This window comes from Eretmochelys imbricata, chromosome 3, assembly GCF_965152235.1.
Source record: "Eretmochelys imbricata isolate rEreImb1 chromosome 3, rEreImb1.hap1, whole genome shotgun sequence".
In the NCBI taxonomy this organism is placed as follows: domain Eukaryota; kingdom Metazoa; phylum Chordata; order Testudines; family Cheloniidae; genus Eretmochelys; species Eretmochelys imbricata.
The window spans coordinates 114,387,334-114,408,645 of NC_135574.1; the positions used below are offsets into that span (position 1 = coordinate 114,387,334).

General features: G+C 38.9%; 1 protein-coding gene across 5 annotated transcripts in view; it reads left to right on the forward strand.

Annotated features, from left to right (window-relative positions):
* MTHFD1L (methylenetetrahydrofolate dehydrogenase (NADP+ dependent) 1 like) overlaps positions 1-21,312 on the forward strand; it is a 249,431-nt gene that overhangs the window by 182,278 nt on the left and 45,841 nt on the right. For all 5 annotated transcript variants that reach the window (XM_077813207.1, XM_077813210.1, XM_077813209.1 and 2 more), the window contains 2 exons: positions 1,485-1,592; positions 4,022-4,174. In XM_077813207.1, the coding sequence (XP_077669333.1) occupies positions 1,485-1,592; positions 4,022-4,174 (261 nt within the window). The remainder of the gene's footprint in view (positions 1-1,484; positions 1,593-4,021; positions 4,175-21,312) is intronic.

Below are 21,312 nucleotides of genomic sequence, written 5' to 3' on the forward strand. Positions count from 1 at the left end.
TGGAGGAAGGGTTTGGGACAAGACTTAGAAGCCTTATTTGTATTGTGATTTAGTTTATTCTAATGGGTGGCAAGCCAGCTTTTTGTTCTTGCTATGCCTCTGGTACTGGAGATCTCATTAATGTGCAGTCGGTCTGCTTTGGAATTTTCTCTTTCAAAAATAAATCATAAAATCAGAAGTAATAGGGGCAACAAAAAGAGTCTGGCTGACACAAACACTTGTGTTCAGTTGATATAGCTCTGTGTAATAAGGATATCTTTAAAGGGGTACTGTGGAACTCTTATAAACAAAAGTTGGTGCACACATGCTCTGTGTGCTTATATTCACGAACCAGTTTCTTGACTCTGAGTGTCAAAATAAATATTTCTGCTTTAAAAGCTCAGGGGAAATGAGAGATTATCAGGTCTTTCTTTACAGTTTTTTGAAGTACTGTTTTCATCTCCTAATGTACTTACTTTAAAAGAGGTCTGGAATCCTAATGGTAAAACTTTTAAAATTGGACACGTATCAAGTTATACATGATTTTAAAATATAACTCTAGAATGCTTTGTACTTCTATAACATCTTTCCTCCAAAGATCTCAAAGTGCTTTACAACATAGGTGCTTACAGAGTCGGGGGGGAAAGCAGGGAAGGAGAGAATGAGGAAGAATTTTGGTCAATGCAATATTGACCCCTATATGGTACCCTGCTATAAAGTTTCTTTTACTCCTGAGGAGCAGGCATTCACTACCACTCGATACCCTGTCACATTAACTGTAGTTTTTGTTAATCATCGTAGCAAACACAACTGTGTAGTGATCAGGTCTGTTGAGAGAAATTTGAGGGCCTCAGTACATTGTTTTCTGGGGCCCTGACCTCTACAATTTAACTTTTACACAGACATTTTGGAGGCCCCCTGAGCTTGGGGCCCTGGTGCAATTGTTTCCTCTCCCACTCCTTCCCCCCCCGCCACACACACAGAGTCAACCCTGGTAGTGATCACTGTTACCCACTGCAGCTTTTTGGCTCATGTCCTATGTCAATTGCTGCTGCTTAAAACTAAGCCAAGAATGTCCTCCTTTCTTGTAGGCCTGCAAATGAAAAGTAAATTTATACTTTTTTGTTTATGAAAATCCCTTGCACCCCAAGATGCCTTCTGAGGAAGGGCAGATGATGTTGCAATCCCCACTATTTTTTGATTTCTGCCAGAGGGAAGGGGAATCAGTGCATCCCCCCCAGCCATTCTGGCTGTGCCCTGTGCCTGGCTATTACTGCCTGGTTTGGGGGCTGCACAAACCATCTATAGCTTCCATCCCCACAAAACCATTTTCCACCCCATGTACTCCTCCAATATAATGCTTTTTCTATAACAAAGGCCCAGAGGAAACCTGCCTACCTCTGGACTGAATCTGACTGAGAGACTTGGACAAACCCTCAGTACAGAGTATCTTAGTCCCTCAATGACCTCTATTAATATTTTTGTGCTCTTCTTTGTTTCTACAGCTTCCTATTATTGAAAAAATAAGAATCATTGCTCAGAAGGTTTATGGAGCTGAGGATATAGAATTGTCTCCTGAAGCTCAATCTCAAATCAGTCGTTACAGCAAACAGGTAAAAGTGACATCAAAGCATACAATCAGGAACACACTGGACTTGATTCTCCACAGCCTTGCAGCTTATACTTGTGCAAATGGAGTACAAAATTATTGTAAAATATTATCACATCAGTATGGACCATTTTAGGGCTTGTCTACATGGCAAAGTGCATTAAAGGGTTGTGATTTGTAAAGTCCACTAATGTAATTGACGTTAATTGTTTCAAAGAGGACTGTGTGTTAACATGAACTAAGTACCTGCGAACCATCAGGGTCTACAAGGGGAAGATAGAGCACAACATAGAATCATAGAAATGTGGGGCTGGAAGGGACCTCCAAAAGTCATCAAGTCCAGACCTGCGCTGCGGCAGGATCAAGTAAACCTAGACCATCCTCAAGAGGTGTTTGTCAACTCGTTTTTAAATGCTTCCTATGATGGGAACTCAATGACCGCCCTTGGAAGCATGTTCCAGATCTTAACTACCCTGAAAGTTAGAATTTTTTTTCCTAATATCTAACCTATATCTCCCATACTGCAGATTAAGGGCATTACTACTTGTCCTATCTGTAGTGGACATGGAGAACAATTGATCACCATCCTCTTTAGAACAGCCCTTACATTATTGGAACAATGTTATCAGGTTTCCCCTCGGTCTTCTTTTCTCAAGACTAAGTATTTTCCTGTTTTTCCTAATAGGTCAGGTTTTGTAAACCTTTTACCGTTTTTGTTGCTGCCCTCCTGGACTCTTCACAATTTGTCCACATCCTTCCTAAATTGTGATGCCCAGAATGGACACAGTACTCCAGCTGGGGCCTCACCAGTGCCAAGTAGAGCGGGACAGTTACCTCCTGCATCTTACATACAGCATTCCTGTTAATACATCTTGGAATCATACTAGCCTTTTTTGCAGCTGTATCATATTGATGACTCTCATTCAGTTTGTGGTCCACTATCTTCCCCAGATCCTTTTCAACAGTACTACCGCCTAAACAGTTATTCCCCATTTTGTAGTTGTACATTAGATTTTCCCTTCCCTAAATGAAGTATTTTGCATTTGTCTTTATTGAAGTTTATCTTCTTGAATTCATACCAATTCTGCAATTTGTCACAGTCATTTTGAATTTTAAACCTGTCTTCCAAAGTGCTTGCAATCCCTCCCAACTTGGTGTCATCTGAAAATTTTATAAGCATACTCTCTATTCCGTTATCCAAGTCATTAATGAAAATAGTACTGAATAGTTCAATAGTACTGGATCTAGGACTGACCCCCATAGGACCCAACTAGATATGTCCTCCCAGATTGATAGAAAACCTTTGATTAACTACTCTTTTAGTACAGTCTTTAAACCAGTTGTACACCCATCTTATAGTAATTTCATCTAGAGCACATTTCCCTAGTTTACTTATGAGAATGTCTTGCGGAACTGTGTGAAAATCCTTACTAAAATCAAGGTCTAGTCTTTCCCCTTATTCGCTAGGTCGGTAATCTTTTCAAAGAAGGAGATGAAGTTGGTTTGGGATGATTTGTTCTTGACAAATCCATGCTAACTTTTCCTTATAACCGTATTATCCTCCAGATGCTTACAAATTGATTGTTTAATAATTTGCTCCAGTATCTTTTCACGTATTGAAATTAGAGTACTGGTCTATAATTCCCCAGGTCTTCCTTGTTTCCCATTTTAAAGATAGGTACTATATGTCAGAATACTTTACAAATCACAGCCCTCTGTTATGCTTTGCCGTCACCATGTAGACATTTCCTTAAGACTCACTTTGCACAAGTGTAAATATCTACACAAAGTGCAAAATTGGGCCAAAAATTGGACAGGTTTGATTTTATATTTGACAGAATATAATAAATTCAACTTTTTTCTTATCTGATACACTCAACATTTGTTTGTTGATTTTTCAAGCTGGTGTATAAGCCACAGCACATGTATCAATAATGTTTTTTTCAAGATAAATTTCATTTGTACAAACTTTCTTCCGTGTGGTTAATCGCAATCGCTTTCCTGCTAAGGGATCAGTTGCTCCTAGATTGCATATCATAGGTGCTATTTGTACCACGGCTTTTTAGTCATTCTGGTGAAAGGAAGTCTTTTCTCTATCAAGCATCTCTTTTAAATATCGTGAGTGTGTCTACATGTTTGAAAACTGTGTGCCTTTATTTAATCTTAAAACAGATGATTAAGAAGATGTGTAACAGGTAAGATGTTGCAGGTTAGGGACTTTATTTGCAACTTTAAAAATCAGAATTAGATGTTTTCCTAAAAGATAGGCTCTGGTTCAAACAGGAATTATTTTGGGGAAGTTCTGTGGCCTGAGTTAGACAGGAGGGCAGACTAGATGATCACAGTGGTCCCTTCTTGCCTTGGAATCTGAGACTCTATTAATCTGTGAATAACCTTACAAATAATATTTCTTCCTTCTTTGTCTTCTGTCAGGGTTTTGGAAATCTTCCAATTTGTATGGCAAAAACTCACCTGTCCCTCTCCCACCAGCCTGAGAGGAAAGGTGTTCCAACTGGCTTCATTCTGCCTATTAGTGATGTGCGGGCCAGCATCGGAGCTGGGTTCATCTACCCATTAGTAGGAACGGTGAGTGACAAATATTAGACTTGAAATGTATCTTTTCTCTCTCTTCATAACACAATTTGTCATGAAAGCACATTCTCTTTTGCTATTCAGAGCAACAGACTATATGTAGTTAGGTGAGTTTTCATTTGTTATATAAGTGATCCCAGAGAGTTCATGTTTTAAAAATCATTTTATTCTCCTGTGTCTTTTGGCTCCAGGCCAGTAGGACAAGATGGGCTAATGTAATTCCTCAACTGGAGTTTCACATTTCATTTGAAAAAGTAGCTCTTGTGTTGGTGTTTTGGACATTTTCAAGTGAGGTTAAGGGAATTAGGCACCCAAATTACACAGAAAATGAGATTTACAAGCCTGACTTCCTTAGTTTCTTGAAAATTTCAGCCTGTATCCACAGCCTGCTGGATTTGGATGGATGTACTGAAGGCTTTGCATGTGTATTTTTAAATATATCTGCCAGTATCAGCTATTCTACTATGTTTGCATAAAGTATAAGATACTAATAAGAACCCATCATTGCATTTTTAGGAATAACTTTGTAACTCTGTTCATTATAGAAACATTTTCTTCCTACCCATCCCTTAAAAGTAACAGCTTAGAGTACAAGGCGTATAATATGTAATGTTCCACTTCTTCATTTGGTGTACTGTTGTGATTCGTAGAAGCTGCTGCCTTTATCGCCAGCCCCATAAATTCTGTTGTGAACAGCTTCTGACATCACATGGCATGAGCTATTACTAGTCATGTAGCTGAATCAGGGAATGGTGCTAGAGAAGGGACACAGGCACTACTGCATTTCCGGAGAACACTCGCCTGGCGTTATCTCATCTTCCCAGAACGCAGCATGATTTCCTTACATGGCAGCACACTGGGGAATGGCTGAGAGCATCTAACTTATTTTTTTAAATTCCCTCTGAAACATTCAAATGTTGGAAGCAAGGAAGGAAGTCGTTCCTGAGAAGGAGAGGTCCTGGAGTTCAGGGAACTGGGTCATTAGGACTCACTGGCCATGGGGATATGCTTTCTATGTACATGACCAGGGTAAGTGCATTCACCACAAGTGCGGCACAGTGGCTACTAGGATTTTCTAAAAGTGCTGTCAATCGTATGGTTGGACCCTTCCATGTACAGTTAGTAAATGACATTCATAACATCTGATACTTTGATGAAGAAGACTAAACTCTAATTACTGACAGTAGAATGAAATAATTAGAAGTTATTTTCTTACTGCCAAATTTCAGCTTGGATTGCACACATACATAGGGCCAAGCAGGGAAATGAAAGTCAGATACTGTCTGGTGCTCCTTCAAATTCATGGAAATGTTACTCTTTAAGTTGCCAGAGAAGGAAGTGCTGGGGTTGGGCTTAGTAGTGAGGCCTGGTATGCATGTTTTAGTGCATTCTAGCCATGACTTGGCATAAATCTATGTTTTGTGCAGATTACTGTTAGGCCTAATTGGAGTAATGTGCATGGGGAGGGTTATCCATGGGTCAGTGGTGGCCAGAATAAGGGCTCAAGTGTGCCTTTTATAGTGTTTGCCCATCTGGGGCAGTTATGGCAGTTTCAAGGCTGGAACCAAAATTTGGGTGGTCATGGAGCAGGTTTTGCATATGTAATTTCCGACTCGACAGACTTTGAAAGGCACATGTGAGCCAGGCACTCTGTCTTTAATGAGAGATGTAGTGCTCTCATGCAGATCTTTTTCATATCAAGAACTGAATGGACAATTTAATGTGTAACCTACAGTGTGTCTGTATGTACTTTTAATTATTATGTATTTGTATTCTAACAGAGCCTAAAGACCCCTATTGTACACACATAGAGTAAGTGTCCAAAGAGTTACAATCTAAATAGACAGACACTGGATGTAACATATAAGTAGAATGATCACATGATTATATGCAAGAGTCATATTAATTCTTCAATTTTCTCTTTTCTTGTTGTTGTTTGATTGTTTTCAGATAGACTATACTTTTAACTAGTTTTTCTAATATTGCTTACATAAGGTAATCATAACAGCCCCTCTTTAAAGATTTGTTGACAATTGTGAACTTGTTAAGCAAGCATTATAATCCACTGACCACTAAGGAGTCCAAATAAGATTTCTTCTGTGGCTCTTAATTTATTCATTTCTACTTTATATAAAAAGTAAAGGAAACCTATAAAATAAGCTCCTTAAAACTTTTGTAGTCATATGCAAACTAAATGTAATTAAATGAAAATAAATGTATATTTCAAAATACAGATCCTGTTATGAAGTTCCTGGTTTTAGTAGCATTTTGGAGCTCTGTAATCAGATTTCTAGAAGGATCACTCATATAGAGTTATCATTCACATTACAGAATTAAAGGTTATGATTGTCATTAAACAAACTGTAGTGATAGTTCTGTGCATTTTTCTTTTTCACCCCTGTCCAGATGTTCCATGCTCTGGAAGTGCTATGCTGTCAGCAAATTTGCATGTTTCATTGAGCCCTAGGATTTGCAGGCATTACTCTTTCTTGCACAGCTCAATATTCCATAGCCACTTAGTCTAAATATGTAAGGAAGCCACCTGAAAATATTTGGTTAGCCAAAAAAAAATTAGAAGGGGATGAATGCTGGAGGTTTTTACCTTGATCATCAAAGTAACAAGTGATCCGATACTATGGTACTATCCTTAAAATAGATAGCATGTGGGTAAACATCCCATTTTAAGATCAGGTTGGATTAGATTATGAAGAAGAAACGCAGTGTTTTAAAAATTATTTTGTTGGTTGTTGGTTCAGTTAGGGAAAGGACAAGAATCCTAATATTTAATTTGCAGAGACCCTTAAGGTGTTCAGAAGTCTCTTAATTCCACAGTACATGATATAGCACAGCACATTCATTGAAACTGCAATGATAATTCTAATACTAATTAAGTGTTGGACATCACACTGTAGTTTTAAAGTATGGTTTTCACCTGTAGGTATTCCCTTCACTTCAACATGGAAGAGCTGTTCAGTTGTTTTTGTTAATTGCTTTAGTACAGAAAACAGCTTATTATAACTCTGCTTTAATTGGCATGGCTCAAAGCTCTCTATTATAAGAACAAACTTAACCTGAAAGAGTATTTTCAAGAAAATAGGTAATAAATTCTCTTTCAGCAATAATTATTTGCAATAACAAACATGTGATTTAACCTTGTATTACTAGAATGTGTAAATTAATGCAATTCATATTTAACCTAGCATTGAAATGGGACATATAGCTTCTTGTGTAACACAAACATGGTATGTTGTCTTCACATTCTGTAAGCAGTGTTAGCTTTGTGTTATGGTTGGCTCGGTTTCCCTTTCAGCGTGGAAGTCTTTCCAGGAAAAATGAACTGAGCCTTATCAGAGGAAATCAGCAGTAAAACAAGAGGTGTATGTAATTAACATTGCATGGCTTTTATCACAGTTCCCTGTGACCCTGACCTAGGGGTTGCATCACTCTCACAGGTGGACTGTTGACATCATTGCTTGGCTTTACAAAGTGGAGGCAGGAAGGCTGTTGGAGTATGTTTAGGAAACCAGTGAAGTCCTTCACTAGTAGTGCTTGGGTGGAGAATTACTCGATTTTGTAATGTGATTCTACCCACCCTCAGATAGCCACTGCAGTTTTGTACTTTCTCACTTTTCAGTTAAGCCACTTTTGTTGTTGTTGCTCTGTTCCATATACTGCACAAGTATGCAAGCTTCTTTTATTGCAGTCTGGTTCAGTTAAGAAACAGTATTTTCAATCATGCAAAAAAGTGTCTTCTTTAAGGGATGAGAGAGAAAACTTATTTGACTTTGAATTACCTCACAATTAATGGCATAGTACAACTCCAACTTTTGCCATGATTCATCTCTGATAACATCACTGTGAACTTGAAACATTTATACCCCAAGTCACATTTTAAATAAAGATTTTTAAATACAGGTTAATGTTATTTGTAAGGCAAGATCCAACTAAAAATATGCACAGCCTTCTGCACCAGACAAGCCCTACAGTGTCACAGATGCTGCATACTGACCTATCTGGAGGAAAGGTCAGCCTGTCACAGAATGTTATTCCTCCCCCTCACACAAAAAACACCTCCAGATCCTGTGTGATGAATTGTGAAATGATACACTCTCACTCTGCTAGCAGTGATTCTTGGGACAGCCCATCTCCTTGTCTGATTTGACACTAGCTATAAGAATTACAAAGCCCTCGTTAATTTTCAGGTGTGGCCCACAATGTCTGCCATGCTAAAATAATTCCTTGGATGGTATTAAGAGTAGGCCTCTTAATGGTCTAAACTGTTTGAGTGCTCTGTGAGGAGAGGAATTTTTCACACCACTAGTGCATTTACAATTTATTGGCATCTTATTATTGTGGCAAATAACATAAATATGTCTAGTGTGGCTGACCCTTTAAGGGGAGTTGTGCCCAGCCCCACCTATGACTAATCAGCTGCCTACCAGCTGAAGCTGTGAGGCCAGGGATCAGGTGATAGTTTGACGATCACCCACTCCAGCTGGGAGGCAGCTGATTAGTCACAAGTGGGTCAGGGCCCAATTTCCTCCTAAAGGGCCAGCCATCCTGTGGTGTGGAGGAGTTATCCTTTTAAAATGTGTATGGTGGTGAGATTTATAGCTAGCTTGCAAACTATCTAAGTTAAGAGCTTTTAAGTACAATCTTTAGCATGCTCACAAAGAAACAGTGCCCAGGAAGACGGTAGGCTAAAGTATAACGGGCTGAAGAGTGCACCACTTGATCTGCCAGTTGTGCATCTTGTCCTGTAAGTATTATGCTGCTGTCTGTATTGTGGTAGCACTAAAAAGCCTCACTGTGCTGCGCAAACACGGATGCAGAAATGATCCCTGCTTATACAGCTTTCAATCTAGTTTGAAATGAGATGTGATAAATAAATAGAAGTGAGGGTTGGGGAAGAGGACAAGATCATCTGGTTACACAGGTTAGCTATTGCATAACATAATGGTTTCACATTGAAAAGTTTTAATGAAATGAGCTGTCTCCAACCACCACACCAGCTAGCCTCATTGGTTTGGCTGCTTCCCGGTAGACATCACAGTAGAAATAGGTCTTGGGGAGGAATTTGAAGGTGGAGAGGGAACTGGCCATATGGATTAATTCAGGGAGGATATTCCATGTATAAGGGACAGCATATAGATGTGTACAGGAGAAGGTTGAAAACGCTGATCAAATGATGGCAGTTAATGTGATAAAAGATGAGTAGATTAGTGTAGATCGAGTGGTGAAGAGTCTTAAAGGTGAGGACAAGAAGTTTGAAATGCAACTTTGAAATGAAAGTTTGATGCAGAGGAAAATAAGGATTGAAAGAGGGGCTTTTATGTGGTCATAACTATCTCAGCAGCTGCATTTTGAATCAATTGAAGGAGTGATGTGTGTATTTAGGGTAGGACAGAGAGGAGAAGGCAGGAGATGATAGGATCTGAATGAAAGTTTTAGCTGACTGGAAAGAAAGAAAAGGTCAGATTCTAGATATGTTATAGAGAGAGAAATGGCAGCATTTGGACTCAGCCTAAATGTGTGGGGCAAGGGAGAGGTAAGAGTCAAGAATGAACACCAGGTTATGAGTCTGGAGAGAGGATGGGGTATTGTCAACAACGACAGAGAATGGGAGCGGGGATGGTTTGGAAGGAAAGATAAGCTCAGTGTAAATCATGTTAAGTTTGACAAGAATTATAACCAACAATGCCGTAGAAACAATGTGGGTGAGGTAAAACAGAAATTGCTCTTGTAAAAGATATTACCTCGCCCACCTTGTCTCTCTAATATTCTGGGACCAACACGAGTTCAACAGTGTCATAGGCAACAGAGAGAGAAAGAATAATGAGAATGGAGTACAGGCCCTGAGACTTGGCCATGAAGAGGTCATGAGACCAGTTGATTAGAGTACTTTCAGTGAAGTGGAGATGGCACTGCTGATTATTAGGGAATTCTTTGAATGAGCATATGAAATAGATGGGAAAAAACAAAAGGTAAAGTTGGTTTGAGAGAAAGCTGCTCGGAAACTTCACAAGAATCTAAGACATTTAACAATTGAATAAAAGAGAGAGGGCCATGTATTTAATAGGACAGCCAACTCAGACTTCTTCATGAAGTCTAACATTAACTGCTGTTTGCCTGAAGCATTGGAAGAGTAGAGCAAAGGCACAAGATAATCATGTCTCTCTGTCACACACATTTATATCTGGTTATGTCGTTGCGCAAATGCTTATTTAAATCAGTGAGATAGTACCATAGAAAATACATCTTTCTGGAAAACAGGGAGAAGAAAAATCACCTGGCACATACCATTTCTTGACACGTACTCAAGGTATTTTCATTCTCCATAGATAGTACATATTTAGTTTTCTGTTGACAGTCATGTTTAGAAGATATTAATGCTAGACGTACTGCTAACCCACCACCTTATGCTGACAAATTGGGAACTTTATTCTAAATCAAGCCTAAACCCAGCTGCAGGGCACCAATAAAACAAATTACAACATACTGAATTTCCTCTGCACCATTCTGAATTGCTTTTAGATTGATCAAGGTCCAACATCTGTGAGTTTAGCAGAGTGCATTATAACCTGAAACGTTATGAAACCTAAGAAATTTCTTGTTGAGAAATAACATTTGCATAGACCAGGGCATCACTTCTGCAGATCGATTAGTCACCTGGGTCACTGCTTTGCAGAACTGTTTCTGGGCAGGAGGTGGAAATAGTTCAATTTGTAAAATTAGACAATAGATCCTAGCATAGCAAAAAACAAAAAGCCTTTATCTTGATGGATTATTTAATCCTTTGGAGCAAAGAGCCTGGATTTGCCCAGTTCAGTGTGCCCAAGAGCTGTCACACTCAAAGTGCTTCTACTAAGGAATTACTCTTGCTTTGTATATGCAGAACTATCCTTAGCCATATATATTCCATGGGCACGACCCCCATTAAAGAGAATTATTGTAATATGACAGTATTTATACATATCTCTAAACACTTCAAAGGATACCTTGCGTTGAAAAATCACAAGTGTACTCTGTGAGGTTTCATAAGTCTTTTTTTTTCAAGGATTTTCAATATGCAGCTCTAACATGAAGTTAAAAGATGATATGCAGGTTCTTAAATCTACATAATATTTTAATAAATAAAACAATTTATTGCATACAATGAAGTGAGCTGCAGCTCACGAAAGCTTATGTTCAAATAAATTGGTTAGTCTCTAAGGTGCCACTAGTACTCCTTTTCTTTTTAATAAATAAAACGTGTCTACAATTGTCACTTTAAAAAAAATCATTTAAATGGATTTTTTTTAAATTAGGTACATGTTTATAGGAAAGGGTCTTATATTTCACCTTCGTCAATAACTAGGACGCTTAACTTAATCCACCTCTGACACTGAATTTTAAAATCTCCCTTTCTCCACCCCAGATTAAACATGTATTATATGAAATTACATAGTTATAAGCAATTGTGTTGTTAATCTAAGTCACCATTATTTATACTGAAAGAATTTTAACTATCTAGTTTATTATTCACCATGTATGCAGGAGGCTTTTTTGGATTTCTAGCACTTTGCTCAAGTTGTACAATGAAGTTAGTCTGATTTTATTAATAGTCATTTTCACTTTGTTCCTGTGTATCCAGAGTTCTCAGCTGAGGTGAACTGTGCTGAAATGTGGTTAAAATTGTATTGCGGACAACCTGAATTCTAGTATGGTTTGTCTGGGCAATGTGGCCGGGTCAAGTGCTGTTATATTAAACAGTAATGTAGTTATGTTCATGAAAAATGCTACTTTAAGCAAAACACTGTTTAGCGAATCCAATTTCTCCATAAGAATTAATGTAAATAGTGGGATTAGGTTCCAAGGAAATTTTTTTCCAGACAAAAGTCATTATATACATATACAGTACAAGTTTTAAATAATTTTAAACAAACAATTTAATACTGTATTCACCAATGATGATTGTGAAGCTTGGTTGGGGCAGGGGCTGAGCAGGGTTGGGGCACAGAGGCTTGGCCCACTCCACCTGCCGGACGTTCCAGTCAGGGAGCGGGATCAGGATGTGGGGGCTTGCCCCATTATGCACAAATTTCCAGCCGAGGAGTGGGGTCGAGGTGTGGGGGCTTGCCCCATTCCACCAGCCCGGTGCTCCTGCCAGGGAGCGGGGATGGGGGCTTTCCCACTCCCCAGCGGGAATGCTGAGTAGGTGGAGTGGGACAAGCCCCTGACACCGCTCCCCAGCAGGATCGCTGGGTGGAAGGGTGGAGCAGGGCGAGCCAAGTAACCTTATAATGGAACATTGCACAACTTTAAAGGAGTATGTTCTCTAATAGATCAGCAACCTAATAATGAAACAATGTTAACCGGGACAACTTTAAGTGAGGAGTTACTGTACTACAAATAAAGCTGTAGTAGAGGAACTCATTATACCATCATTACAGCCATGGTTTTGGTACAGTATGGGGACAGTTAAGGTCCGTGCTTCAAAATCTTGGCTACAAAATCAGTTATACTTTAACCATAATGTGTGACAATCATGTTGTAATGAGGCCCACCATCTTGGCTGCTTTTTCTGAACATTTAATTTACCTGTCTGATGAAGTATTGATGATAACGTCGGTGCAGGAGAGAAGGTTGTCTTTTCAGCAGTTATAAAAGGAGAAAAGAGATGAGGATCTTCTGTGGATGTAGGAACTCTTTAGATCATGCTTAGTAGCTTGTTTTCAGATATCTTAAAAGACTTGCAAGAAAATAACACAGCTGCACATGGGGGGTGCCATTTGGGACAGAAACAAACAGTAGATTTTGGCTTCAGCTTTATTTGCAACTAACATAACATGAAGGGGGAAACTCTGCATGTACTGAATTGCAACCAAGCAATGGGAAGTTAGGGTTTTGAGCAGTTTACCCACAGTGTATGTATGGCATGTGTTCACTGGTGCTGAAGGCAGAGCAGGAAGAGGCTGCTCTGCCACTGCATTTTTATAGCTGGCAATCTGCTGACTGATCCCAGTACTGCTCAACATTATAAGAAGACTGCCATTGGTCAACAACCACTGTGGCACTGCGTACCCTTTCTGTGTGTTTGAGTTCATATATGGTTTGGGGGAAAACAAAGGCCTGATTCGATACCCATTCAGATCTCTAGAAAGACTCCCATTGACTCCAGTGCACTTCAGATTAGGCCCTATATTTTCAAACAATTAATTTACAAATTCTCTTGAAATTGTAATATTAAAAGCTGTGTGATTATGTATGTTGAATGTGCTACCTTTGTAGAAGGCAGATAGAACTGAATGTACAAATAGTGTGTCAAGTTTATTGGAAGAGCATCTCTTGGGATTTTTGTTTTGCTGATCATTCTTTGTTTTCTATAAACCATTTATCAGATGGTTGTTAGTTATATGATTTGGAGAGAGAAATATCTGATATGTCCCTTGTGGGCAGCCAGAAATTAAGAGTGGAGTTTGTGTCAAATTATTCAAATTCATCCTATCTATATATGAATATGGAAAATATGTAGTGTATATATGTATGAGTTTGGAAATATGATGTCATTTCAAGTTTAAGAGTGATTTAAGGGCCTCTAGCAGGAATCTAGGTGGAGGCTGCTAATCTGTAACTGAACTGTTTTATTGAGTCCAGATAAATAAGGTGAAAGGCATTTTGAACTTAATAATGTTCCCAGCAACTTGCTTTCCTTCATTAAACTCTGTAATATATGATGAATAATGCACTAATTGACAATAAAGAGGACTGAATATTTGTGCCTATTGGTCAAGGGATTATCCTTGTTAAAACAGGAAATGAACTCTCATTTCCTGTTGTAAAACTATTTTGTGCTTAATCTTTGAAAGAAGATGTGAGGTTAAAAACAGGTTACGCTGTACATAGTAAACATATGCCTCTATTAGAGGTTTTATGGGAAAAGAATGTGCATTTGGCAAATTATTTTAATCTTTAATTGAAAAATGAAGCATGTTGTCTTAAGTGTGCAAAGCATATAGAGACACCAGAAACTGATCTCCTGTAATTTTCGTGCTACTCTGGTTTTATAACTATAATACCTTTATAGTTACATCCTGTGCACTTCAGTTTAAGATATTAGCATTTCACAAATGAGGCAAAGTGTTGTCCCCATTTTATAAATTAGGAAAGTGAGACAGAGTTTAAGGAAGGCCTTTTACAAGTCAGTGACAGAGCCAGGAACAAAACTCCAGTCTCTTGACCTACAAAATCATTCTTTAATCACTTGATAGACTACCTGTATGAGACTTTTAGTTGTAAGAATTTGAAATACCAAACTTGTGAATCCTCTCCATTGAAGTGCCCTGTCTTTCATTTCGTGAGGATAAGATGGAATTTAGAACACTAGAAAAATTTGCCCTCCCAGAAATTTGCCCCCCCTCCCCCATTCATTTAATCTTTACTCAAAATCGTAGGACAAATTCTGGCCCGCTATATCCTAGTTATCTGATATGTACAAAAGAATTGCTTTGAAATGACCAAACATTTAAGGATATCAGCCTCATACCTAAATTTCAAACCTACTTCAAGGGAGAGAAGTTCCATAAAGATAGATCAGAAACTGCATCAGAGGCATATAAATCCAGAAGAACAACAATATATGGCACCAGATTAACTTCACAAAGCACTCTAAAATTGATTCAAAGGCATCTGCAGACACATTTGAGGTACTCACTTCCTTAACATGTCATGGAGTATAGAATGTCCTTTTCTGTCTTATCTCCAATTTGTCTTTCCTGTCTACTCTTGCTGATGATCCCTTCCCCAAAACAGGAAAAACCTTAGTGGCAAAACCTCTTTAAAAATAGTTTCAAGAAATTATAAAACATTATATTCTTATTCTTGAGGCATAAGCCAACTGCTTACTGCCCAGGATGAGAGAGAAATTTTCCCAATGGGAGGACTGTTCCATAAATTATCACCACAGGGTTTCTTATATCTTGCACTGAAGCCTCTGGTATGGGCCACCAACGGAGGCAGAATAATGGATTAGATGGACCAGTTGTCTGGCCCAAATTGGCAATTCTTGTGCTCCCAAATACTCTTCTCCAAGACAAACCTATCTGCCAATCTGACACATTCCCTCTCCCGACCCTCTTCTTTTCTTGGGACAGAGATATGTTCATCTACATGCCAACATTAAACCTTTCGTCCAGTTTAAATGCCTGTTCTGCATTACTACATTAAAATGTGGTTAAATGCTTCTTTAATGTTGTTATGGTTAGCCTTAGAAGTCTGGAAAAAAAACTTTCTGATAAAAGCTAGTGCTGGGCTCCTAAGAAGCAGGGCCCTCCCTGCAATTAATAGCACTAGCTGCCTCTGTGGTCCCAGGAGAGAGGAATCTAACCCAGCTGTAAAAAACAGTGAATGTTCCTGAGAAGAGGAATTGGTAGATAAGGCAAAAAATTGTCTTTATCTCTCCTTACCTTTGCCCTCCAACACTAACATATGGTGCATGGCTAGTAGTATCGCCAAAGAAAATAAACTTATACAGTGATATTTTTGGTGGAGAAGCATGTATTATAGCATCTTGTTATCACCCATATAGTTAAAGAACTATATGCAGTATTTTCCTTCAGGAACATTGGGTTTTATTTTCTTTATTATTTCATCATTAAATTTTGCTTCCAGATAAAACTTGACACACAAGCTATGGGCCCAGACTTGATATTTTTAAAAATTGAATTCAATTTAAACAATTTAAATATAAGTTTTTTATATTTTATTAATTGGGATGTAAAATTAAAATACACACCGAATAAAGGATTTGCATTGTCATGAAAGCTTTTTGTCCAAGTTGTGTTGGATACCTTCTTCCTTTCTGTGCTTCACTTTGCCAGCTATGCTCAGAGGGAATGTTTGTTAGAAACCCTAGGGCAAAATCTTGAGGGGATGGAGAAATAAGGTATTAATAGTACTGACCCCTTACCTCTGGAATTCAGTACCCAGCAAAAATATGTTTGAACTCTAGCCTTGCCATGGCTAGGGGTGGTAAGGTCCATCTCTTTATTTAGGCATTTTAGTAATGGCAGTTTCTTGATTGAAATTTAATCCACTGCACTGTGATACCATCTTAGGTCACTTAAAGGAAACAGATCTAGTTAATGGAGAATATGTGCTTCCCAGCCTATAAGGATATTTGGTAACTTTAACAAATGTGATGGGCACCTTACAATACTTAATAACTATTGTCTCTGTATGCATCCAGTGTGCTCCAGTGCCATGTAGGGTATATCATAAGAATGGCCATACTGGGTCAGACCAAAGGTCCATCAAGCCAAGTATCCTGTCCTGTGACAGTGGCCAATGGCACGTGTCCCAAAGGGAATGAACAGACAGGTTATCGTCAAGTGATCCATGCCTTGTCATCCAATCCCAAACAGAGACGAGGGACATTATTCCTGCCCATCCTGGTTAATAGACATTGATGAATCTTTCATGAATCTATCTAGCTCCCTTTTGAACCCCATTATAGTATTGGCCTTCACAGTACCCTCTGGCAAGGAGTTCCAGAGGTTGACAGTACATTGCATGAAAAAAAATACTTCCTTGTGTTTGTTTTAAACCTGCTACCTATTAATTTCATTTGGTGGTCCCTTGTTCTTGTATGATGACTTCCTTATTTTTTTTCTCTATACCACTCATGATTTTATAGACCTCTATCATATTCCCCCATTAGTCGCCTCTTTTCCAAGCTGAAAAGTCCCAGTCTTATTAATCTCTTCTCATACGGAAGCCATTCTATACCCCTAATCATTTTTGTTGCCTTTTTCTGAACCTTTTCCAATTCCAATATAAAAGAACCATGCTGTGATATTTTATTGACTAACCGCTAGCAATCAGCAAAGAGTCAGGACTCTGGGAGCTGTTTAAGAAGCAATTCAGTTCTCTTGAAATTACTTAAACACTTAAGTGTCCTCTTAAACCTTTCAGATCACTAAAAGAATTTAGCATTCTTCACTAAGTCTTTTTTTTAAATGTGTTACAGTTCAGAATTAGCTGTACCTTTTACCTCTCTCTGTCTCTCAGTGGGCACCCCTGCAAGTGACAGACCGAGAGCTTGCACTTCTCTCAAAATAGAGTTCTGCAATTCACCCCACTTTTAGACTGGGTCTCCAGGCCACAGCATCCTTGTTCACCAGCTGTGTTTCTTTAGCAGGCCCAACTAAGTTTGGTACCTGCAAAAGACTTCCCATTGGGAGCTGTAAACAGTAGGAAAATGCAGCGACACCAGACTGCTTCTTCAAAACATAAAATACGATTATTTATGTATAGGAACATAACAGTTGGAGAGAAAAGGGTTAAAACAACAAATGACTTACATGCATATTGCCTTACCAAAAGTTTAGCCTTTCCCTCAGGATTTAGGAAGGCCCATCTTATCCCAGGTACCCAACTTCTTCTGGGGACTGAGTTTCAACCTGCTGCTCTGCAGATCCTGTCTTTCCTACTCTATTTATAAGGGATACCCCTTTAGCGATTCTAAAGTTTTTAGTTTTAAATTTAGTACCTGAAAGGCTTCTCACAGAATAAGAGATATGGTGCCCAGCTTGGACAGAGACAAAATCTCAAAGACCTTGAATCTATATTGTCAATTTAACACTGGTGATTCAGCTATCTAAAGCCATTGACTTTGGTACCCACAGATGTGCAAAGCCACCTAAGAGTGACTTAACCCTTGGGGTATGTCTACACTACGTGAGGGTGTGATTGTAGCCTGGGTAAGTATACCTGTGCTAACTTTCATCTAGCTAGCATCAGTAACAATAGTAGTCTTGTCATATTGGCACAGGCTAGCAATGTTTACATATGCAAGGTCCCTGGTGTGCTTGTATTCTGGTGGCTAGCTGGTACCGAAGCCCATGCCAGCACCTCTACACTATTAATGTTATGCACGCTAGCTAGATTAAAACTAGCCTAGATATGCCTACCTGGGCTACAATCACACCTTCGCTTGCAGTGTAGACATACTCTTAGTAATCCTTTAGCAAGCAACACAGTAACTATCAAACATGCAGGGGATCATGTAATAGTAATTAAAAAATTATGGTCGTCTCGCAGAAAAGCATTCACAAAATGCTTTTCTGATCACCTTTAAAGTTTGGTTCTGCTCTGAAAAGTAATTCTGAAAAAATGACGTGGAGCCGTGACTATTGGAAAGTTCTAGTGATGCACAAGAAGAAACTGAATCTACCTATCAGAGCTGCATCAGCTCTATATTGCTAACTGGAATAAAAACAATACAACGTTTTTGTGAAGATACCAAACTATTCAGACCCCATTTTTGTTCTTTAAAATCAGCAGGTATGAATACACTTGGAACAGGTCTGTTGAGCAGGGCAACGAATGAGACCTATTATTATTATTATGTAGTAGTGCACAATTATAAATTCACTAATTAAAGGTCCTGAAGAAAGTTAATTTTAAATGTGCTTTGAGATTCTTTTGCTTTCAGTGTTGAACATAATAAAAAAAAGACAAAATACTGGGGAATAGCAGTAGAGTGCAGGTAACGTCATTTTACTTGCTGCAAGGTGTAATTAGTCACAAACAATTTCCATGTAATTCTATTTTGAGCTGATATTTGTTTAATTTTAAAAAAGAGATTAAAAAAAGGTCTAGGTGAGACAGGTCAATGGACTAGACTAGCCTGTCACCTTTAAAAACCTGGGTTTTTAAAATCTTCACTTCTGGGTGGTGATCACATCTTACCTGTCATTTGTCTACATCACATAGTCAACACCAAATTAAACATGGTTTGAAGATCACCCTTGACTCTTTACTTCATGCACATCATTACCAGTCATAAAGATTCTGTGGAATGAATTGTGCACTCGGTGTCATTTGTGCAACCCCATTGTAGTCAAGTTATACCCTTAAAAGTGTTCAATAGAAGTACAGGCCTGAAATAGCAACAGAGTTCGTAGGTCAGGATTGAGATGCATTGGCAAAGCTTTGTAAGGAAGCTTACATTATGCTGTTTGCATTATGCCTGGTTTAAGCCAATGGTATTCATCCCTTGATTTAGCAAATTAACCCACAAAATTACAAAGCAAAAAGGTTTAACCAAAGGTTAAAAATAACTACCTTGACAGTTTATATCACTAAATTATTGTTTCCCCTTGGCACAAGTGGCCCCAAGTTCTTGCCACTCAACAATGATTTATTTTTGCATTAGCACTTACTGCTGAAAACTTCTGACCCTCAGAGGCAAAGAGTTAACCTCTGCACTTGTCAACAGAGCAGTACAAACCATGAACATAAAATGGTTGTAATTGGAGATTAGATATAATGAATATATCAGTCATCATTTGGTGTGTGAAGAATTCCCTTGTAATAACCTTAAATACAGAGGGATGTAAATCATGAGCATGAATCTGTTGCTAAAAGAATGTGTATAGTTTGGGTGACATGCTGGTGTACATGCCATATTTCAACGTAATTGAATTATAACGGGTCAGTTTTGCAGTTGTGACAGGTCAGCAGTATTCCCAGTTCCATTTTGTCATTCCGTTGTCTATCCTCAGTTGATTCTGATCATAGAATGTGATGACAGCATATATTTATTATTTAATCACTGTATACTATACTAAACAGTGCACCATTTGTTTCATTTTATTGTGCTTTGTTTCAATGAATGAGAATAATTCCACAGTGACCTTAGGTCTTTTTTGTGTAATGAAAACAATAGTTTTTAACAATGATTTTTTTTTTCTTGAAGCTGTTATGGCAGCTGGAAATAGTTATTATAATTTTAATAAGTTTGACATAAGGAATGGAATGTGTTCAGTTTTGGAAACAGAAAAATATAGAGGAGGGCAGAAAAAGGGATGCATCACCTTCATATGAAAATGGGAATATGCTCTCCTTTCAGTTGCCTCAAAACAGTTTTAATTTTCATTTAAGGATATAAATAACCTTTTTGGTGTTAGATGCTTCATGTGAAGCAAAAAAGAATTGGCTGATACTGTTGGCATTGCAAAAATTTCTTTGCAATTAATTTGGTGGAAACAAGATGGAAACAAAAGTAGAGATCATGGGGTATGCTGAATGTGTTGTGTAAAAGTTAGAACTGCAAGTTTCTAGACAGGAGAAAGTTAAATGTGTAAAAAAGCACACACAAGCTCTTATGGGGGAACCCTTTTAGATTTATAGACATGTGCATACAAAACCTGACCAAGTGTTTCTTCTCTGTGGTCAAAAATTCAAACTGTGTATGCTGAGGGATTGCACAGAGTTCAGTTACAGTACTTGCTCATTTTAATGGACACATACACATAGGATGGAACTAGTGGTGCGGGGGGTGCTGTAGCACCCCCAGGTTTCACCTGGGGCTCAGCTCCTGACCCCGTATGCAGGGTCCTGGCTGCCAGCCCTGCACCCGGGATTCCACTCCTGGCCCTGTGCCCGCCTCCAGCTGTGGTCCCAGCCTCAGCCCCCTTACCCCTGTCCGGGTACCCCCCTTCTGGAGACACGGCCCTGTTCCCGGCCCCAGCCCTGGTAGGGGAGTGGACGGAGATAAGGGGGCTGACTCTCCGCACCCCCACTATTAACAGTGTGCCAGCGCACATACATGCAGTTAACAGTGTTTGCATGCAGAGGTGGTGGAGCATATACACAAGAAAAGAGTGTGTCTCTCTCTTTCTCTGATTGGGCCAGTGACCCCTTTCTAGATTTATTTATCACTCTAGCCCTTGTAACCATGTTTTAGTCCATGACTGTTAAATGTTATATCCTCTTGCATTAGGGCCTCAAAGAGGATTCTTTCTGTGCTCTGCCAAGCATTGTAAGACTTGCCAGACAGAGCAAAAGAGAAGTATGCTGACTGGAGTGCTTCTGGCTATGCCTGTGAAGGACAGAGCCATTGGAGTACTGATCAGATTACTCCTGTCTCTGCTTTCCTGAGCAGTAATCACCTGTGACATCAGGATTCCATTCCCTGAAGTCACTGACCTCCTTTTCCCTCCCTCTCCTCCCCCAGTTTCCAACCCCAATTCTTCTATCCTCTTATTGAAAATTTTTGATTTACTACCGAAGAGTCTGATCCTGCTGTCTACTCTGTATGCAACTCCCATTGACTTCAAAGAGAAATACATATGTAGCTTATAGTTTAT